Genomic DNA, 14,368 nt, shown 5'->3' on the forward strand with positions numbered 1-14,368 from the left:
AGGGGGAGAGGGAGAGGGGGGGAGGGAGAGACAGAGAGGGGAGAGGGGGAGAGGGAGAGACAGAGAGGGGAGAGACAGAGAGGGGAGAGTGGGAGAGACAGAGACAGAGAGGGGAGAGGGGGAAAGGGAGAGACAGAGAGGGGAGAGGGGGAGAGGGAGAGACAGAGAGGGGGAGAGGGAGAGGGGAGGGGGAGAGACAGAGAGGGGAGAGGGGGAGAGGGAGAGGGGAGAGGCAGAGAGGGGAGAGGGGGAGAGACAGAGAGGGGAGAGGGGGAGAGGGAGAGGGGAGAGGGAGAGACAAAGAGGGGAGAGGGGGAGGGGAGAGGGAGAGACAAAGAGGGGAGAGGGGGAGAGGGAGAGACAGAGAGAAGAGAGGGGGAGAGGGAGAGACAGAGAGGGGAAAGGGGGAGAGGGGGAGAGGGATGGAGTGAAAGAGAAAGCGATAGACAAAGAGAGACACAGAGACAGACAGAGAGAGTTGCAGAATACCTGACCACTTTGACTGACCCAAATTTAAGGAAAGCTTTGACTATGTACAGACTCAGTGAGCATAGCCTTGCTATTGAGAAAGGCTGCTGTAGGCAGACCTGGCTCTCAAGAGAAGACAGGCTTTGTACACACTGCCCACAAAATGAGGTGGAAACTGAGCTGCACTTCCTAACCTCCTGCCAAATGTATGACCATATTAGAGACATATTTCCTTCAGATTAAACAGATCCACAAAGAATTCTAAAACAAACCCAATTTTGATAAACTCCCATATCTACTGGGTGAAATACCACAGTGTACCATCACAGCAGCAACATTTGTGACCTGTTGCCACAAGAAAAGGGCAACCAGTGAAGAACAAACACCATTGTAAATACAACCCATATTTATGTTTATTTATTTTCCCTTGTGTACTTTAACTATTTGCACATTGTTACAACACTGTATATAGACATTTGAAATGTCTTTATTCTTTAGGAACTTCTGTGAGTGTAATGTTTACTGTTAATTTCTATTGTTTATTTTACTTTTGTTTATTATCTACTTCACTTGCTTTGGCAAAGTTAACATATGTTTCCCATGCCAATAAAGCCCTTAAATTGAGAGAGCGAGAGAGAGAGGGGAGAGTGAGAGAGAGAGAGGGGAGAGAGAGGGGAGAGTGAGAGAGAGAGAGGGGGGGGGAGAGTGAGAGAGAACATGTAGTTGGAAGCAAGGAAATGTGTAGCTGTTATGCCCATGCTGAAAAAAAATGTCTTGTCTTTTCCCAGCGGTGTGTGAGTGGAATCTGGAGTGTGTGCTGTCCTGTGACGAACACATGCAGGGGAAAAGAGTGCTTCACGCAAGAGGAGACTGTGGAATTGCCTTTTCAGAGATACAGCGCTGATGAGCTCTCCGCAGGTCTCCCACAAGCCATTAGGGACAGGGGCAGGCTGGGTCCTGCTTAGTGGTTTACTGTCTGTGTGTCTGTGTGTTTGTCTATACTGTAGGTCACAAACTTCAGTGGCATAGGGGGTCTCCACTCATAATTACAGTATGTGTAATGTGGTGTATTCAGACCGTGGACAGTAATATGTGTGTGAGTGAGAGAGAGTAGTGAGGGTGAATAAGTGCATGTGAGTGAAATATTGCAACAAGATGCTTGTGTAAGAAAGATAAGTGCTACTACACCGTCTGTATATGAGAACGTGTGTGTGTGTGTGTGTGTGTGTGTGTGTGTGTGTGTGTGTGTGTGAGATTCTCACCTCCATCCTCACACCTCTCCGGGGGCTTGGCCTTTTTGGCCAGCCTGGGGTCCAGCCAGGTAGTGGTCTTGGTGTTGTGACTGTGGAGACACAGAGGCACAACTTTACAAGCTGAACAAAAAGCCTCACAACACCACAACAACTAGGTGAAGTACAGCTAGCTATTCACCAGCCAGTATTTGGAAACAACTGTCCCCTCGCGCTCCCTAACCATTCGGCCAAAAATAAAGGGCCCTTCAAAAACACAAACTTATGTCATTATTTTGGAATCCAGTGGCTCTTTCAGGGAAAGAACAAAAGGAGCAGGTGCCGTTGCGGGAGGGATGGAGGTAGGGACAGATCAATGGAGGTAGGGAGGGATCAATGGAGGTAGGGACAGATCAATGGAGGTAGGGACAGATCAATGGAGGTAGGGAGGGAGGGATGGAGGTAGGGACAGATCAATGGAGGTAGGGACAGATCAATGGAGGTAGGGACAGATCAATGGAGGTAGGGACAGATCAATGGAGGTAGGGAGGGATGGAGGTAGGGAGGGGGGAGAGAGGGATGGAGGTAGGGACAGATCAATGGAGGTAGGGAGGGAGGGATGGAGATAGAGACAGATCAATGGAGGTAGGGAGGGAGGGATGGAGGTAGGGAGGGAGGGAGGGATGGAGGTAGGGACAGATCAATGGAGGTAGGGAGGGAGGGATGGAGGTAGGGACAGATCAATGGAGGTAGGGAGGGAGGGAGGGATGGAGGTAGGGAGGGAGGGAGGGAGGGAGGGATGGAGGTAGGGACAGATCAATGGAGGTAGGGAGGGATGGATGGAAGTAGGGAGGGAGGGATAGATGGATGGAAGTAGGGAGGGAGGGATAGATGGATGGAGGGAGGGAGGGAGGGAGGGAGGGAGGGAGGGAGGGAGGGAGGGAGGGAGGGAGGGAGGGAGGGAGGGAGGGAGGGATGGAGGGAGGGAGGGAGGGATGGAAGTAGGGAGGGAGGGATAGATGGATGAAGGTAGGGAGGGATGGAGGTAGGGAGGGATGGATGGAGGGAGAGAGGGAGGGATGGAGGGAGGTAGGTAGGGAGAGATGGAGGTAGGGACAGATGGAGGTAGGGAGGGATGGATGGAAGTAGGGAGGGATGGATGGAGGTAGGGAGGGATGGAGGTAGGGATGGAGGTAGGGACAGATGGAGGTAGGGACAGATGGGAGGTAGGGACAGATGAGAGGTAGGGACAGATGGAGGTAGAGACAGATGGGAGGTAGGGACAGATGGAGGTAGGGAGAGATGGAGGTAGGGACAAATGGGAGGTAGGGACAGATGGAGGTAGGGAAAGATGGGAGGTAGGGACAGATGGAGGTAGGGAGAGGTAGTCAGAACCGAATAGAGGCAGATAGGTCCTTTGATGGAGGAATGGAATGAGGGATGGAGGAAAGGAGAGGGGAAAGGAGGGAAAGGTAGAGCCGAACACAGAGAGCAGGCCTCTGGGAGCATTTCATTTGCCCAATTGTCTCCTGTGAAGTGAGAATGGGCTATTGATTTTAGGCAGGCTACAGCACCTGGCCCTGTCTTCTGTAGGCTGTGTGAGCCACACAAACAGACTGACTGATAAGCAATGGAGGGAGAGGGAAAGGGAGAGGCCCAGTGCTTTAAGCCCAAGCCAAGTACCATCACATCAAACACAGGAAAACAATACAACTGTATTTTAGACGCCAGATGGGTTAAATAATGAATAATTTCATGAATCCATAATTATAATAACAATAATACTATTGTTAACTTCTCCAAGTGCTGTACTGCTACTGTACGTCTGAGCCGCAGAGAAACAAGTAGGATACTGTATGTAACAGTGTAACACAGACTTTAGAGTGGAACAAACTATTCTCTGAACAAACAAATCTCAATGCTCTTTTTCAAAACTACCTCTCGCCACTTCTAGCATCCCCAACACCACGCCGGCACTGTACTGGAATAGAGAACCAGAAGACCAACACTTACTCTATGAAGTAAACCATGCCCGTCTCTGTGTAGGCCATCTCCCAGGTCTTGGGTAGCGGTTCCTGGCTCTCGTCACGTGGTAAGGTGCTCCAGGTCCGGAAGTCCACAGCCCCACTACTGGACTGGTTGTAGCTGGGTACAGCCTTCCTCCACTCCTGCCCAGCCTTGTCCTTGTGCTCTGTGGCCATATCACAGGAGGGAGAGAAAGACAGGGGGAAGGAGAAGGGTGGTGAGCGTGTGGAGGCTGCATGGTGAGCATGTGGAGGCTGCATGGTGAGCATGTGGAGGCTGAATGGTGAGAGTGTGGAGGCTGGGTGGTGAGAGTGTGGAGGCTGGGTGGTGAGAGTGTGGAGGCTGGGTGGTGAGAGTGTGGAGGCTGGATGGTGAGAGTGTGGAGCCTGGGTGGTAGGCTTGTGGAGGCTGGGTGGTGAGCGTGTGGAGGCTGGGTGGTGAGCGTGTGGAGGCTGGGTGGTGAGCGTGTGGAGGCTGGGTGGTGGGCGTGTGGAGGCTGGGTGGTGGGAGTGGAGGCTAGGTGGTGGGTGTGTGGAGGCTGGATGGTGAGAGTGTGGAGCCTGGGTGGTAGGCTTGTGGAGGCTGGGTGGTGAGCGTGTGGAGGCTGGGTGGTGAGCGTGTGGAGGCTGGGTGGTGAGCGTGTGGAGGCTGGGTGGTGGGCGTGTGGAGGCTGGGTGGTGGGAGTGGAGGCTAGGTGGTGGGTGTGTGGAGGCTGGGTGGTGAGCGTGAGGAGGCTGGGTGGTGAGCGCGTGGAAGCTGGGTAGTGAGCGTGTGGAGGCTGGGCAGTGAGCCCTGTGAGCTCCATGCATCTCTCTCTGCGGCTTCCCTGGACAGACTGACTGTAGGCTTTAGACTGTTACACACAGCAAAGAACAGGAGAGAGAGAGAGAGGGGACTAGAGAAAGGGAGAGGACAGAGAGAGAGAGAAAGAGACGGAAGTGCAGCAAGTGTGCCACAGGATTTGCATGTCAGCAGTGATGTTCTGTAGAGCGAGAGGCTCAACGGCAACAAGGGCAGAGCTGACCAACACCACACTTCAGCCTTACCCAGCCCCTATTAGCATCACTAAACCTTGCCCTGTGAGGGAGTGTGTGTGTGTGTGTGTGTGTTTTGTGTGCGTGCATGTGCTCTTATCTGCAGGTTTGGATTTGCATGCCTCTGACCTAGCTCATTACTGTATTCAGAGTTGACTTCTGATCTGAAGGGAGAAAGAAAACGACCCATAAAAGAGGACGAGCTGTCAGAAGGAGAGTAAAGTGCATGACATGAAAGTTAAGTGATTTTCTTTACATAGGGTACTCATTCAATGGTTTTTCTTGATTTTCACTATTTTATACACTGTAGAATAATAATGAAGACATCATTCAATATACACTATATATACAGAAGTATGTGGACACCCTTCAAATTAGTGGATTTGGCTATTTCAGCCACACCCGTTGCTGACAGGTGTATAAAATTGAGCACAGAGCCATGCAATCTCCATAGACAAACATTGGCAGTAGAGTGGCCTTACTGAAGAGCTAAGTAACTTTCAACGTTGCACCGTCATATGACTTTTCCAATCAGTCAGTTCGTCAAATTTCTGAAGGTCAACTGTAAGTACTGTTACTGTGAAGTCGAAACGTCTAGGAGCAACAACGGCTCAGTTGTGAAGTGGTAGGCCATAAAAGCTCACAGAACGGGACTGCGGAGTGCTGAAGCGCATAGCGTGTAAAAACCGTCTGTGCTCGGATGCAACACTCATGTCAGCACAATAACTGTTCGTCGGGAGCTTCATGAAATGGGTTTCCATGGCTGAGCAGCCGTACACAACCCTAAGATCACCATGTGCAATGCCAATCGTCAGCTGGAGGGGTGTAAAGCTCGCCACCATTGGACTCTGAAGCAGTGGAAATGCGATGAATCACGCATCACCATCTCGCAGTCCGACAAACGAATCTGGGTTTGGCGGATGTCAGGAGAACACTACCTGCCCCAATGCATAGTGCCAACTGTAAAGTTTGGTGGAGGAGTACTGGTCTGGGGCTACTTTTCATAGTTTGGGCTAGGCCCCTTAGTTCCAGAGAAGAGCACTCTTAACGCTATAGCATACAATAAAGAAATAAACGATTATGTGCTTCCATCTTTGTGGCAGCAGTTTGGGGAAGGCCCTTTCCTGTTTCAGCATGACAATGCCCCGTGCCCAAACCTAGGTCCATACAGAAATGTTTTCGGTGTGGAAGAACTCGACTGGCCTGCACAGAGCCCTGACCTCAACCCCATCAAACACCTTTGGGAAGAATTGGAACGCCGAATAATGCTCTTTTGGCTGAATGGAAGCAAGTCCCTGCAACAATGCTCAAACATCTAGTGGAAAGTCTTCCCAGAAGAGTGGAGGCTGATATAACAGCAAAGGGAGGACCAACTCCACATTTGAAATAAGATGTTTGACGAGCAGATGTCCACATACTTTTGGTCATGTAGTGTATAATAGTATTGTTTGATGCATGTACAATACACCTGCATTTATGTGATCCTCCCTGCTACTTTGCAAACCCATTGAGAAAAGCATCCATTCAGTCAGGAGACTCACCAGGGACAGCTATAGGTGATGTGGGTATGATGCACTACATAGGTAAAAGTAGAACTGAGGGTGTCTCGTCAAGAACAAAATAAATAATTTGGAGGAAAAACGTGAATCGGGTGTTCTCTTCATCCAACCCATGCACCCATTGTTGTGTGTGCCAAAGGCTATAGTGATAGAGATGGTGTGCAGGGGAACAGCTCAGGTCTAAACGCCTTGCTAGTGTGGCTCTCTGTTTGCACAGACAATGGCCTGTCTAACTGTTCCTAGACCTGTGCTTCAGTCTCTTTTCCTATATTGGTAGAGCATGGCGCTTGGAAAGCCCGGGCCATGGGTTCAATTCCATCTGGTGTCACCCAGATGAAAGATGTATGTATGCATGACTGTAAGGCGCATTGGATCATAGTGTCAGCTAAATGGCATATTTTAATTGGTATTATTGAGGAGTCAGAGTAAGAGCGCTGATATAGGTCATAATGGTCATAATGAATAAGACTTTATGGACAGCGGGAACCTGATCCTAGATCAGCATACCTCCACTGAGACACTTTATGACTCTCTTACTGTTCTTAGAAGTGTGTTTAGCAGCCCAGCCCTCAGGGCCTGCCCAAGGCCCCTCTGATATGCACAACTGCCTGATCACAACTGAGACATTAAATCAGGCAGAGAAAGTACAACCCAGGTGCCCAGCTGCAGGCAGGACCCTGGAATGGGTACAGGGTACAGTCATGGGCATGGGCTTAGGTCCATGGGACTAGACAGACTCACCATCTGACGGAAGGGAGGGCTACATTGTCCTCTCTGTCATTGGCACCATGCAGACTCAGAACGGGGGAATGCCCTTTGGACGGAGCCAGAGAGAACCACAGACAAAACAGGGGACAGCTGTGGGAACAGAGAGGAGCAGGGGCCAGCTGGAAGCACCCCAAGCCCAGAGGAGAGGCACTCTACAGGGGAAGCCTGGAGGGCAAATGGGACAAGACCAGACGCTGCTCCAGGGATGGCGGGATGGGTCCCAATGTACCCAATCACTCTCTGTCTATCATATCGTCTACAGTATGTCCCCCATCTGATGTGCATAGCCTCCTCCATGGTACCACACTGGTCTCATCAATGGTCGCTGTATACACCACAGGGAACCTTTTCTTCAGAAAATGTTTTGGCCATGTTTGGAATCCATTATCTGGATAAGACTCCTTTCCTATATGCCCAGTTGGATGCTGCCTTTTCTCTACGAGCTGTGGCACTTGTGGTTTTTGTTTTTGTTTACAGTTCATGTGAGGATAATATCTCCAAGGGAAATAAAACAAGAACAAACTATATCCCTTTAACCAGGGATTTCTACATTATTGATCCAGCTAGATGGAGAACGACTTGACTTTGTAGAGTTTGTATTTAGAAGAGACCTTCTGTAAGGGACAGATGGATAATCCTGGGATGTCCCATTTGGGGGAAAGAGAGAATGAGTGTGATGGAGGGTGGAGGGAATGAGTGTGATGGAGGGTGGAGGAAATGAGGGTGATGGTGGGTGGAGGGAATGAGGGTGATGGTGGGTGTAGGGGATGAGTGTGATGGAGGGTGAAGGAAATGAGGGTGATGGTGGGTGGAGGGAATGAGGGTGATGGTGAGTGGAGGGGATGAGGGTGATGATGGTTGGAGGGGATGAGGGTGGAGGGAATGAATGAGATGGAGGGTGGAGGTAATACTGGTGATGGAGGGTAGAGGGAATGAGGGTGGAGGGAATGAGGGTGATGGTGGGTGGAGGAAATTAGGGGGGAGGGAATGAGGGTGATGGAGGGTGGGGGGATGTGGGTGATGGTGGGTGGAGGAAATGAGGGTGATGGTGGGTGGAGGGGATGAGGGTGATGGTAGGTGTTTGGAATGAGGGTGATGGAGGGTGAAGGGAATGAGGCTGATGGTAGGTGGAGGGGATGAGGGTGATGGTGGGTGGAGGGGATGAGGGTGATGGTAGGTGGAGGGAATGAGGGTGATGGAGGGTGAAGGGAATGAGGGTGATGGTGGGTGGGGGAAATGAGGGTGATGGGTGGAGGGAATGAGGGTGATGATGGGTGGAGGGAATGAGGGTGATGGGTGGAGGGAATGAGGGTGATGGTGGGTGGAGGGAATGAATGTGATGGTGGGTGGAGGGAATGAGGGTGATGGTGGGTGGAGGGAATGCGGGTGATGGGTGGAGGGGATGAGGGTGATGGTGGGTGGAGGGAATGAGGGTGATGGGTGGAGTGAATGAGGGTGATGGTGGGTGGGGGAAATGAGGGTGATGGGTGGAGGGAATGAGGGTGATGATGGGTGGAGGGAATGAGGGTGATGGTGGGTGGAGGGAATGAGGGTGATGGTGGGTGGAGGGAATGAAAATGATGGTGAGTGGAGGGAATGAGGGTGATGGTGGGTGGAGGGAATGAGGGTGATGGGTGGAGGGAATGAGGGTGATGGTGGGTGGGGGAAATGAGGGTGATGGGTGGAGGGAATGAGGGTGATGATGGGTGGAGGGAATGAGGGTGATGGTGGGTGGAGGGAATGAGGGTGATGGGTGGAGGGAATGAGGGTGATAGGTGGAGGGAATAAGGGTGATAGGTGGAGGGAATGAGGGTGATGGTGGGTGGAGGAAATTAGGGTGATGGTGGGTGGAGGGAATGAGGGTGATGGGTGGAGGGAATGAGGGTGATGGTGGGTGGAGGGAATGAGGGTGATGGGTGGAGGGAATGAGGGTGATGGTGGGTGGAGGGAGGGAATGAGGGTGATGGGTGGAGGGAATGAGGGTGATGGGTGGAGGGAATGAGGGTGATGGGTGGAGGTAATGAGGGTGATGAAAATAAAAGCCATTTCTCTTTCTCATCCCTTTCTCTCATTTTGGGCAGCATGGGCAGCTGTTGTTGAGCCAGAACAAATCTCCGACAAAGTGAAAGAGTGAATGTTCGAGCATATTAGGCGCCCTGGGATGTTGCGTTCAAATCAAATCAAAGCAAATGTTATTAGTCACATGCGCCGAATACAACAGGTGTATAGGGAAATGCTTACTTACGAGCACCTAACCGACAGTGCAGTTTAAAAAAATAAGGATACGAGATAAGAAATAAAAGTAATTAAAGAGGAGCAGTAAAAAATAACATTATATACAGGGGGGTGCAGGACAGAGTCAATGTGCGAGGGCACCGGTTAGTTGAGGTAGTATGTACATGTACAGTGCCTTGCGAAAGTATTCGGCCCCCTTGAACTTTGCGACCTTTTGCCACATTTCAGGCTTCAAACATAAAGATATAAAACTGTATTTTTTTGTGAATAATCAACAACAAGTGGGACACAATCATGAAGTGGAACGACATTTATTGGATATTTCAAACTTTTTTAACAAATCAAAAACTGAAAAATTGGGCGTGCAAAATTAAAAAGCCCCCTTAAGTTAATACTTTGTAGCGCCACCTTTTGCTGCGATTACAGCTGTAAGTCGCTTGGGGTATGTCTCTATCAGTTTTGCACATCGAGAGACTGACATTTTTTCCCATTCCTCCTTGCAAAACAGCTCGAGCTCAGTGAGGTTGGATGGAGAGCATTTGTGAACAGCAGTTTTCAGTTCTTTCCACAGATTCTCGATTGGATTCAGGTCTGGACTTTGACTTGGCCATTCTAACACCTGGATATGTTTATTTTTGAACCATTCCATTGTAGATGTTGCTTTATGTTTCGGATCATTGTCTTGTTGGAAGACAAATCTCCATCCCAGTCTCAGGTCTTTTGCAGACTCCATCAGGTTTTCTTCCAGAATGGTCCTGTATTTTGCTCCATCCATCTTCCCATCAATTTTAACCATCTTCCCTGTCCCTGCTGAAGAAAAGCAGGCCCAAACCATGATGCTGCCACCACCATGTTTGACAGTGGGTATGGTGTGTTCAGGGTGATGAGCTGTGTTGCTTTTACGCCAAACATAACGTTTTGCATTATTGCCAAAAAGTTAAATTTTGGTTTCATCTGACCAGAGCACCTTCTTCCACATGTTTGGTGTGTCTCCCAGGTGGCTTGTGGCAAACTTTAAACAACACTTTTTATGGATATCTTTAAGAAATGGCTTTCTTCTTGCCACTCTTCCATAAAGGCCAGATTTGTGCAATATACGACTGATTGTTGTCCTATGGACAGAGTCTCCCACCTCAGCTGTAGATCTCTGCAGTTCATCCAGAGTGATCTTGGGCCTCTTGGCTGCATCTCTGATCAGTCTTCTCCTTGTATGAGCTGAAAGTTTAGAGGGACGGCCAGGTCTTGGTAGATTTGCAGTGGTCTGATACTCCTTCCATTTCAATATTATCGCTTGCACAGTGCTCCTTGGGATGTTTAAAGCTTGGGAAATCTTTTTGTATCCAAATCCGGCTTTAAACTTCTTCACAACAGTATCTCGAACCTGCCTGGTGTGTTCCTTGTTCTTCATGATGCTCTCTGCGCTTTTAACGGACCTCTGAGACTATCACAGTGCAGGTGCATTTATACGGAGACTTGATTACACACAGGTGGATTGTACTTATCATCATTAGTCATTTAGGTCAACATTGGATCATTCAGAGATCCTCACTGAACTTCTGGAGAGAGTTTGCTGCACTGAAAGTAAAGGGGCTGAATAATTTTGCACGCCCAATTTTTCAGTTTTTGATTTGTTAAAAAAGTTTGAAATATCCAATAAATGTCGTTCCACTTCATGATTGTGTCCCACTTGTTGTTGATTCTTCACAAAAAAATACAGTTTTATATCTTTATGTTTGAAGCCTGAAATGTGGCAAAAGGTCGCAAAGTTCAAGGGGGCCGAATACTTTCGCAAGGCACTGTAGGTAGAGTTAATTAAAGTGACTATGCATAGATAACAACAGAGAGTGGCAGTGGTGTGGAGAGGGGAGGGGGGGCAATGTGAATAGTCTGGGTAGGCATTTGACTAGATGTTCAGGAGTCTTATGGCTTGGGGGTAGAAGATGTTTAGAAGTTGGTGCTTCGGTACCGCTTGCCGTGCGGTAGCAGAGAGAATAGTCTATGACTAGGGTGGCTGGATTATTTGACAATTTTCAGGGCTTTCCTCTGACACTGCATGGTACAGAGGTCCTGGATGGCAGGAAGCTAGGCCCCAGTGATGTACTGGGCCGTTCGCACAACCCTCTGTAGTGCCTTGCGGTCGGAGGCCGAGCAGTTGCCATACCAGTCAAGATGTTCTTGATGGTTCAGCTGTAGAACCTTTTGAGGATCTGAGGAAATGTTTCAGTCTCCTGAGGGGGAATAGGTTTTGCCGTGCCCGCTTCACGACAGTCATGCTGTGCTTGGACCATGTTAGTTGGTTGGTGATGTGGACACCAAGGAACTTGAAGCTCTCACCCTGCTCCACCGCAGCCCCGTCGATGAGAATGGGGACGTGCTCGGTCTTCTTTTTCCTGTAGTCCACAATCATATCCTTTGTCTTGATCACGTTGAGGGAGAGGTTGTTGTCCTGGTACTGTCTCGTTGTTGTCGGTGATCAGGCCTACCACTGTTGTGTCATCTGCAAATTGAATGATGGTGTTGGAGTCGTGCCTGGCCGTGCAGTCATGAGTGAACACGCACCCCTGAGGAGCCTCTGTGTTGAGGATCAGCGTGGCGGATATGTTGTTACCTACCCTTACCACTTGGGGGCGGCACGTCAGGAAGTCCAGGATCCAGTTGCAGAGGGAGGTGTTTAGCCCCAGAGTCCTTAGGTTATTGATAAGCTTTGAGGACACTACGTTGTTGAAAGCTGAGCTGTAGTCAATGAATAGCATTCTCACATAGGTGTTTCTTCTGTCCAGGTGGGAAAGGGCAGTGTGGAGTGCAATAGAGACTGCATCATCTGTGGATCTGTTAGGGTAGTATGCAAATTGGAGTGGTTCTAGGGTTTCTGGGATGATGGTGTTGATGTGAGCCATGACCAGCCTTTCAAAGCACTTCATGGCTACAGATGTGAGTGCTACAGGTCGGTAGTCATTTAGGCATGTTACCTTAGTGTTCTTGGGCACAGGCACTATGGTGGTCTGCTTAAAACATGTTGGTATGACAGACTTGGACTGGGAGAGGTTGAAAATGTCAGTGAAGACACTTGCTAGTTGGTCAGCGCATGCTCGCAGTACATGTCCTGGTAATCCATCTGGCCCTGCGGCCTTGTGAATGTTGACCTGTCTAAAGGTCTTACTCACATCGGCTGTGGAGAGCGTGATCACACAGTCATCCGGTACAGCTGGTGCTCTCATGCATGTTTCAGTGTTATTTGCCTCAAAGTGAGCATAGAAGTAGTTTAGCTCGTCCGGTAGGCTCGTGTCACTGGGCAGCTCTTGGCTGTGCTTCCCTTTGTAGTCTGTAATGGTTTGCAGACCCTACCACATCCAACGAACGTCAGAGCCGGTGTAGTACGGCTCGATCTTAGTCCTGTATTGATGCTTTGCCTATTTGATGGTTCGTCTGAGGGCATAGCGGGATTTCTTATAAGCTTCCGGGTTAGAGTCCCGCTCCTTGAAAGCGGCAGCTCTAGCCTTTAGCTCAGTGTGGATGCTGCCTATAATCCATGGTTTCAGGTTGGGGAATGTATGTGTGATCACTGTGGGGACGACGCCATCGATGCATTTATTGATGAAGCCAATGACTGAGGTGGTGTACTCCTCAATGCCATTGGAGGAACCCGGAACATATTCCAGTCTGTGATAGCAAACCAGTCCTGTAGTTTAGCATCTGCTTCATCTGACCACTTTTTTTTAAATCTAGTCACTGGTGCTTCCTGCTTGCTTGTAAGCAGGAATCAGCAGGATATACTTATGGTCAGATTTGCCAAATGGAGCGTGAGGGAGATCTTTGTATGCATCTCTGTGTGTGGAGTATAGGTGGTCCAGAGTTATTTTCCCTCTGGTTGCGCATTTAACATGTTGATAGAAATTAGGTAATTGGTCTTGGCCATGGTGGAGAGTTTGGAATCTGATTGATTGCTTCTTTGGACAGGTGTCTTTTATACAGGTAACAAACTGAGATTAGGAGCACTCCCTTTAAGAGTGTGCTCCTAATCTCAGCTCGTTACCTGTATAAAATACACATGGGAGCCAGAAATCTTTCTGATTGAGATGGGGTCAAAAACTTATTTCCCTCATGCAAATCAATTTATAAAATTTTTCACGTGTTATTCTGGATTTCTTTGTTGTTAGTCTGTCTCTCACTGTTCAAATCAACCTACCATTAAAATTATAGACTGATAATTTCTTTGTCAGTGGGCAAATGTACAAAATCAGCAGGAGATAAAATACTTTTTCCCCTCACTGTATGTACATGTAGGTATGGTTAAAGTGACTATGCATATATGATGAACAGAGAGCAGCAGAAGTGTAAGAACGCAGATAAACAAAGAAAAAACACAATCGGTTGGAGGCACGTAAAACGTCTGCCTTCTGCTCCGCCGCCATTTTAACTACCAACAATATCAATGTTGTTGATGATCAGTTGGAGGCAGTTTGTGGGAGAGAGAGGAAGGGAACATGTTGCAGGACAACATGGACAGGACATCTTACCTGTGAGTCCGTTGACCAGGGGAGACCTCTCTCTCTCCTCCTCGTCCTCCTCCTCGGGGGCTGCACTGTCCTTCCTGTCCATTTTGCTGACGGAGGTGGTGCGTTTCCTCTGGACCTCTGTATCAAACTCCTCATCAAACAGCACCTGATCTACCAGGTCAGGCTGCACCGGGCTGGGCTCCGCTGGGGGCTTGGGTGTCCCGTAGTAGTTCCCTGGTAGAGAACACACACAGCCGTGTCAATAGAAACAGTCAGTAACCTGGTAGAGAACACACACAGCCGTGTCAATAGAAACAGTCAGTAACCTGGTAGAGAACACACACAGCAGTGTCAATAGAAACAGTCAGTAACCTGGTAGAGAACACACACACCAGTGTCAATAGAAACAGTCAGTAGTAGTAACCTGGTAGAGAACACACACACCAGTGTCAATAGAAACAGTCAGTAACCTGGTAGAGAACACACACAGCAGTGTCAATAGAAACAGTCAGTAACCTGGTAGAGAACACACACAGCAGTGTCAATAGAAACAG

The 14,368-nt window shown here is 49.1% G+C and overlaps 1 protein-coding gene across 2 annotated transcripts in view; it reads right to left on the reverse strand.

Annotated features, from left to right (window-relative positions):
• Positions 1–14,368, reverse strand: part of LOC139416725 (membrane associated guanylate kinase, WW and PDZ domain containing 3a) — a 275,221-nt gene that overhangs the window by 52,668 nt on the left and 208,185 nt on the right. For both annotated transcript variants that reach the window (XM_071165722.1, XM_071165724.1), the window contains exons 4-6: positions 13,836–14,048; positions 3,711–3,888; positions 1,731–1,810 (exon numbers count right to left, since the gene is read on the reverse strand). In XM_071165722.1, coding sequence (XP_071021823.1) covers positions 1,731–1,810; positions 3,711–3,888; positions 13,836–14,048 — 471 coding nt within the window. The remainder of the gene's footprint in view (positions 1–1,730; positions 1,811–3,710; positions 3,889–13,835; positions 14,049–14,368) is intronic.

The sequence above is a fragment of the Oncorhynchus clarkii genome, chromosome 9 (assembly GCF_045791955.1).
Source record: "Oncorhynchus clarkii lewisi isolate Uvic-CL-2024 chromosome 9, UVic_Ocla_1.0, whole genome shotgun sequence".
NCBI lineage: Eukaryota > Metazoa > Chordata > Actinopteri > Salmoniformes > Salmonidae > Oncorhynchus > Oncorhynchus clarkii.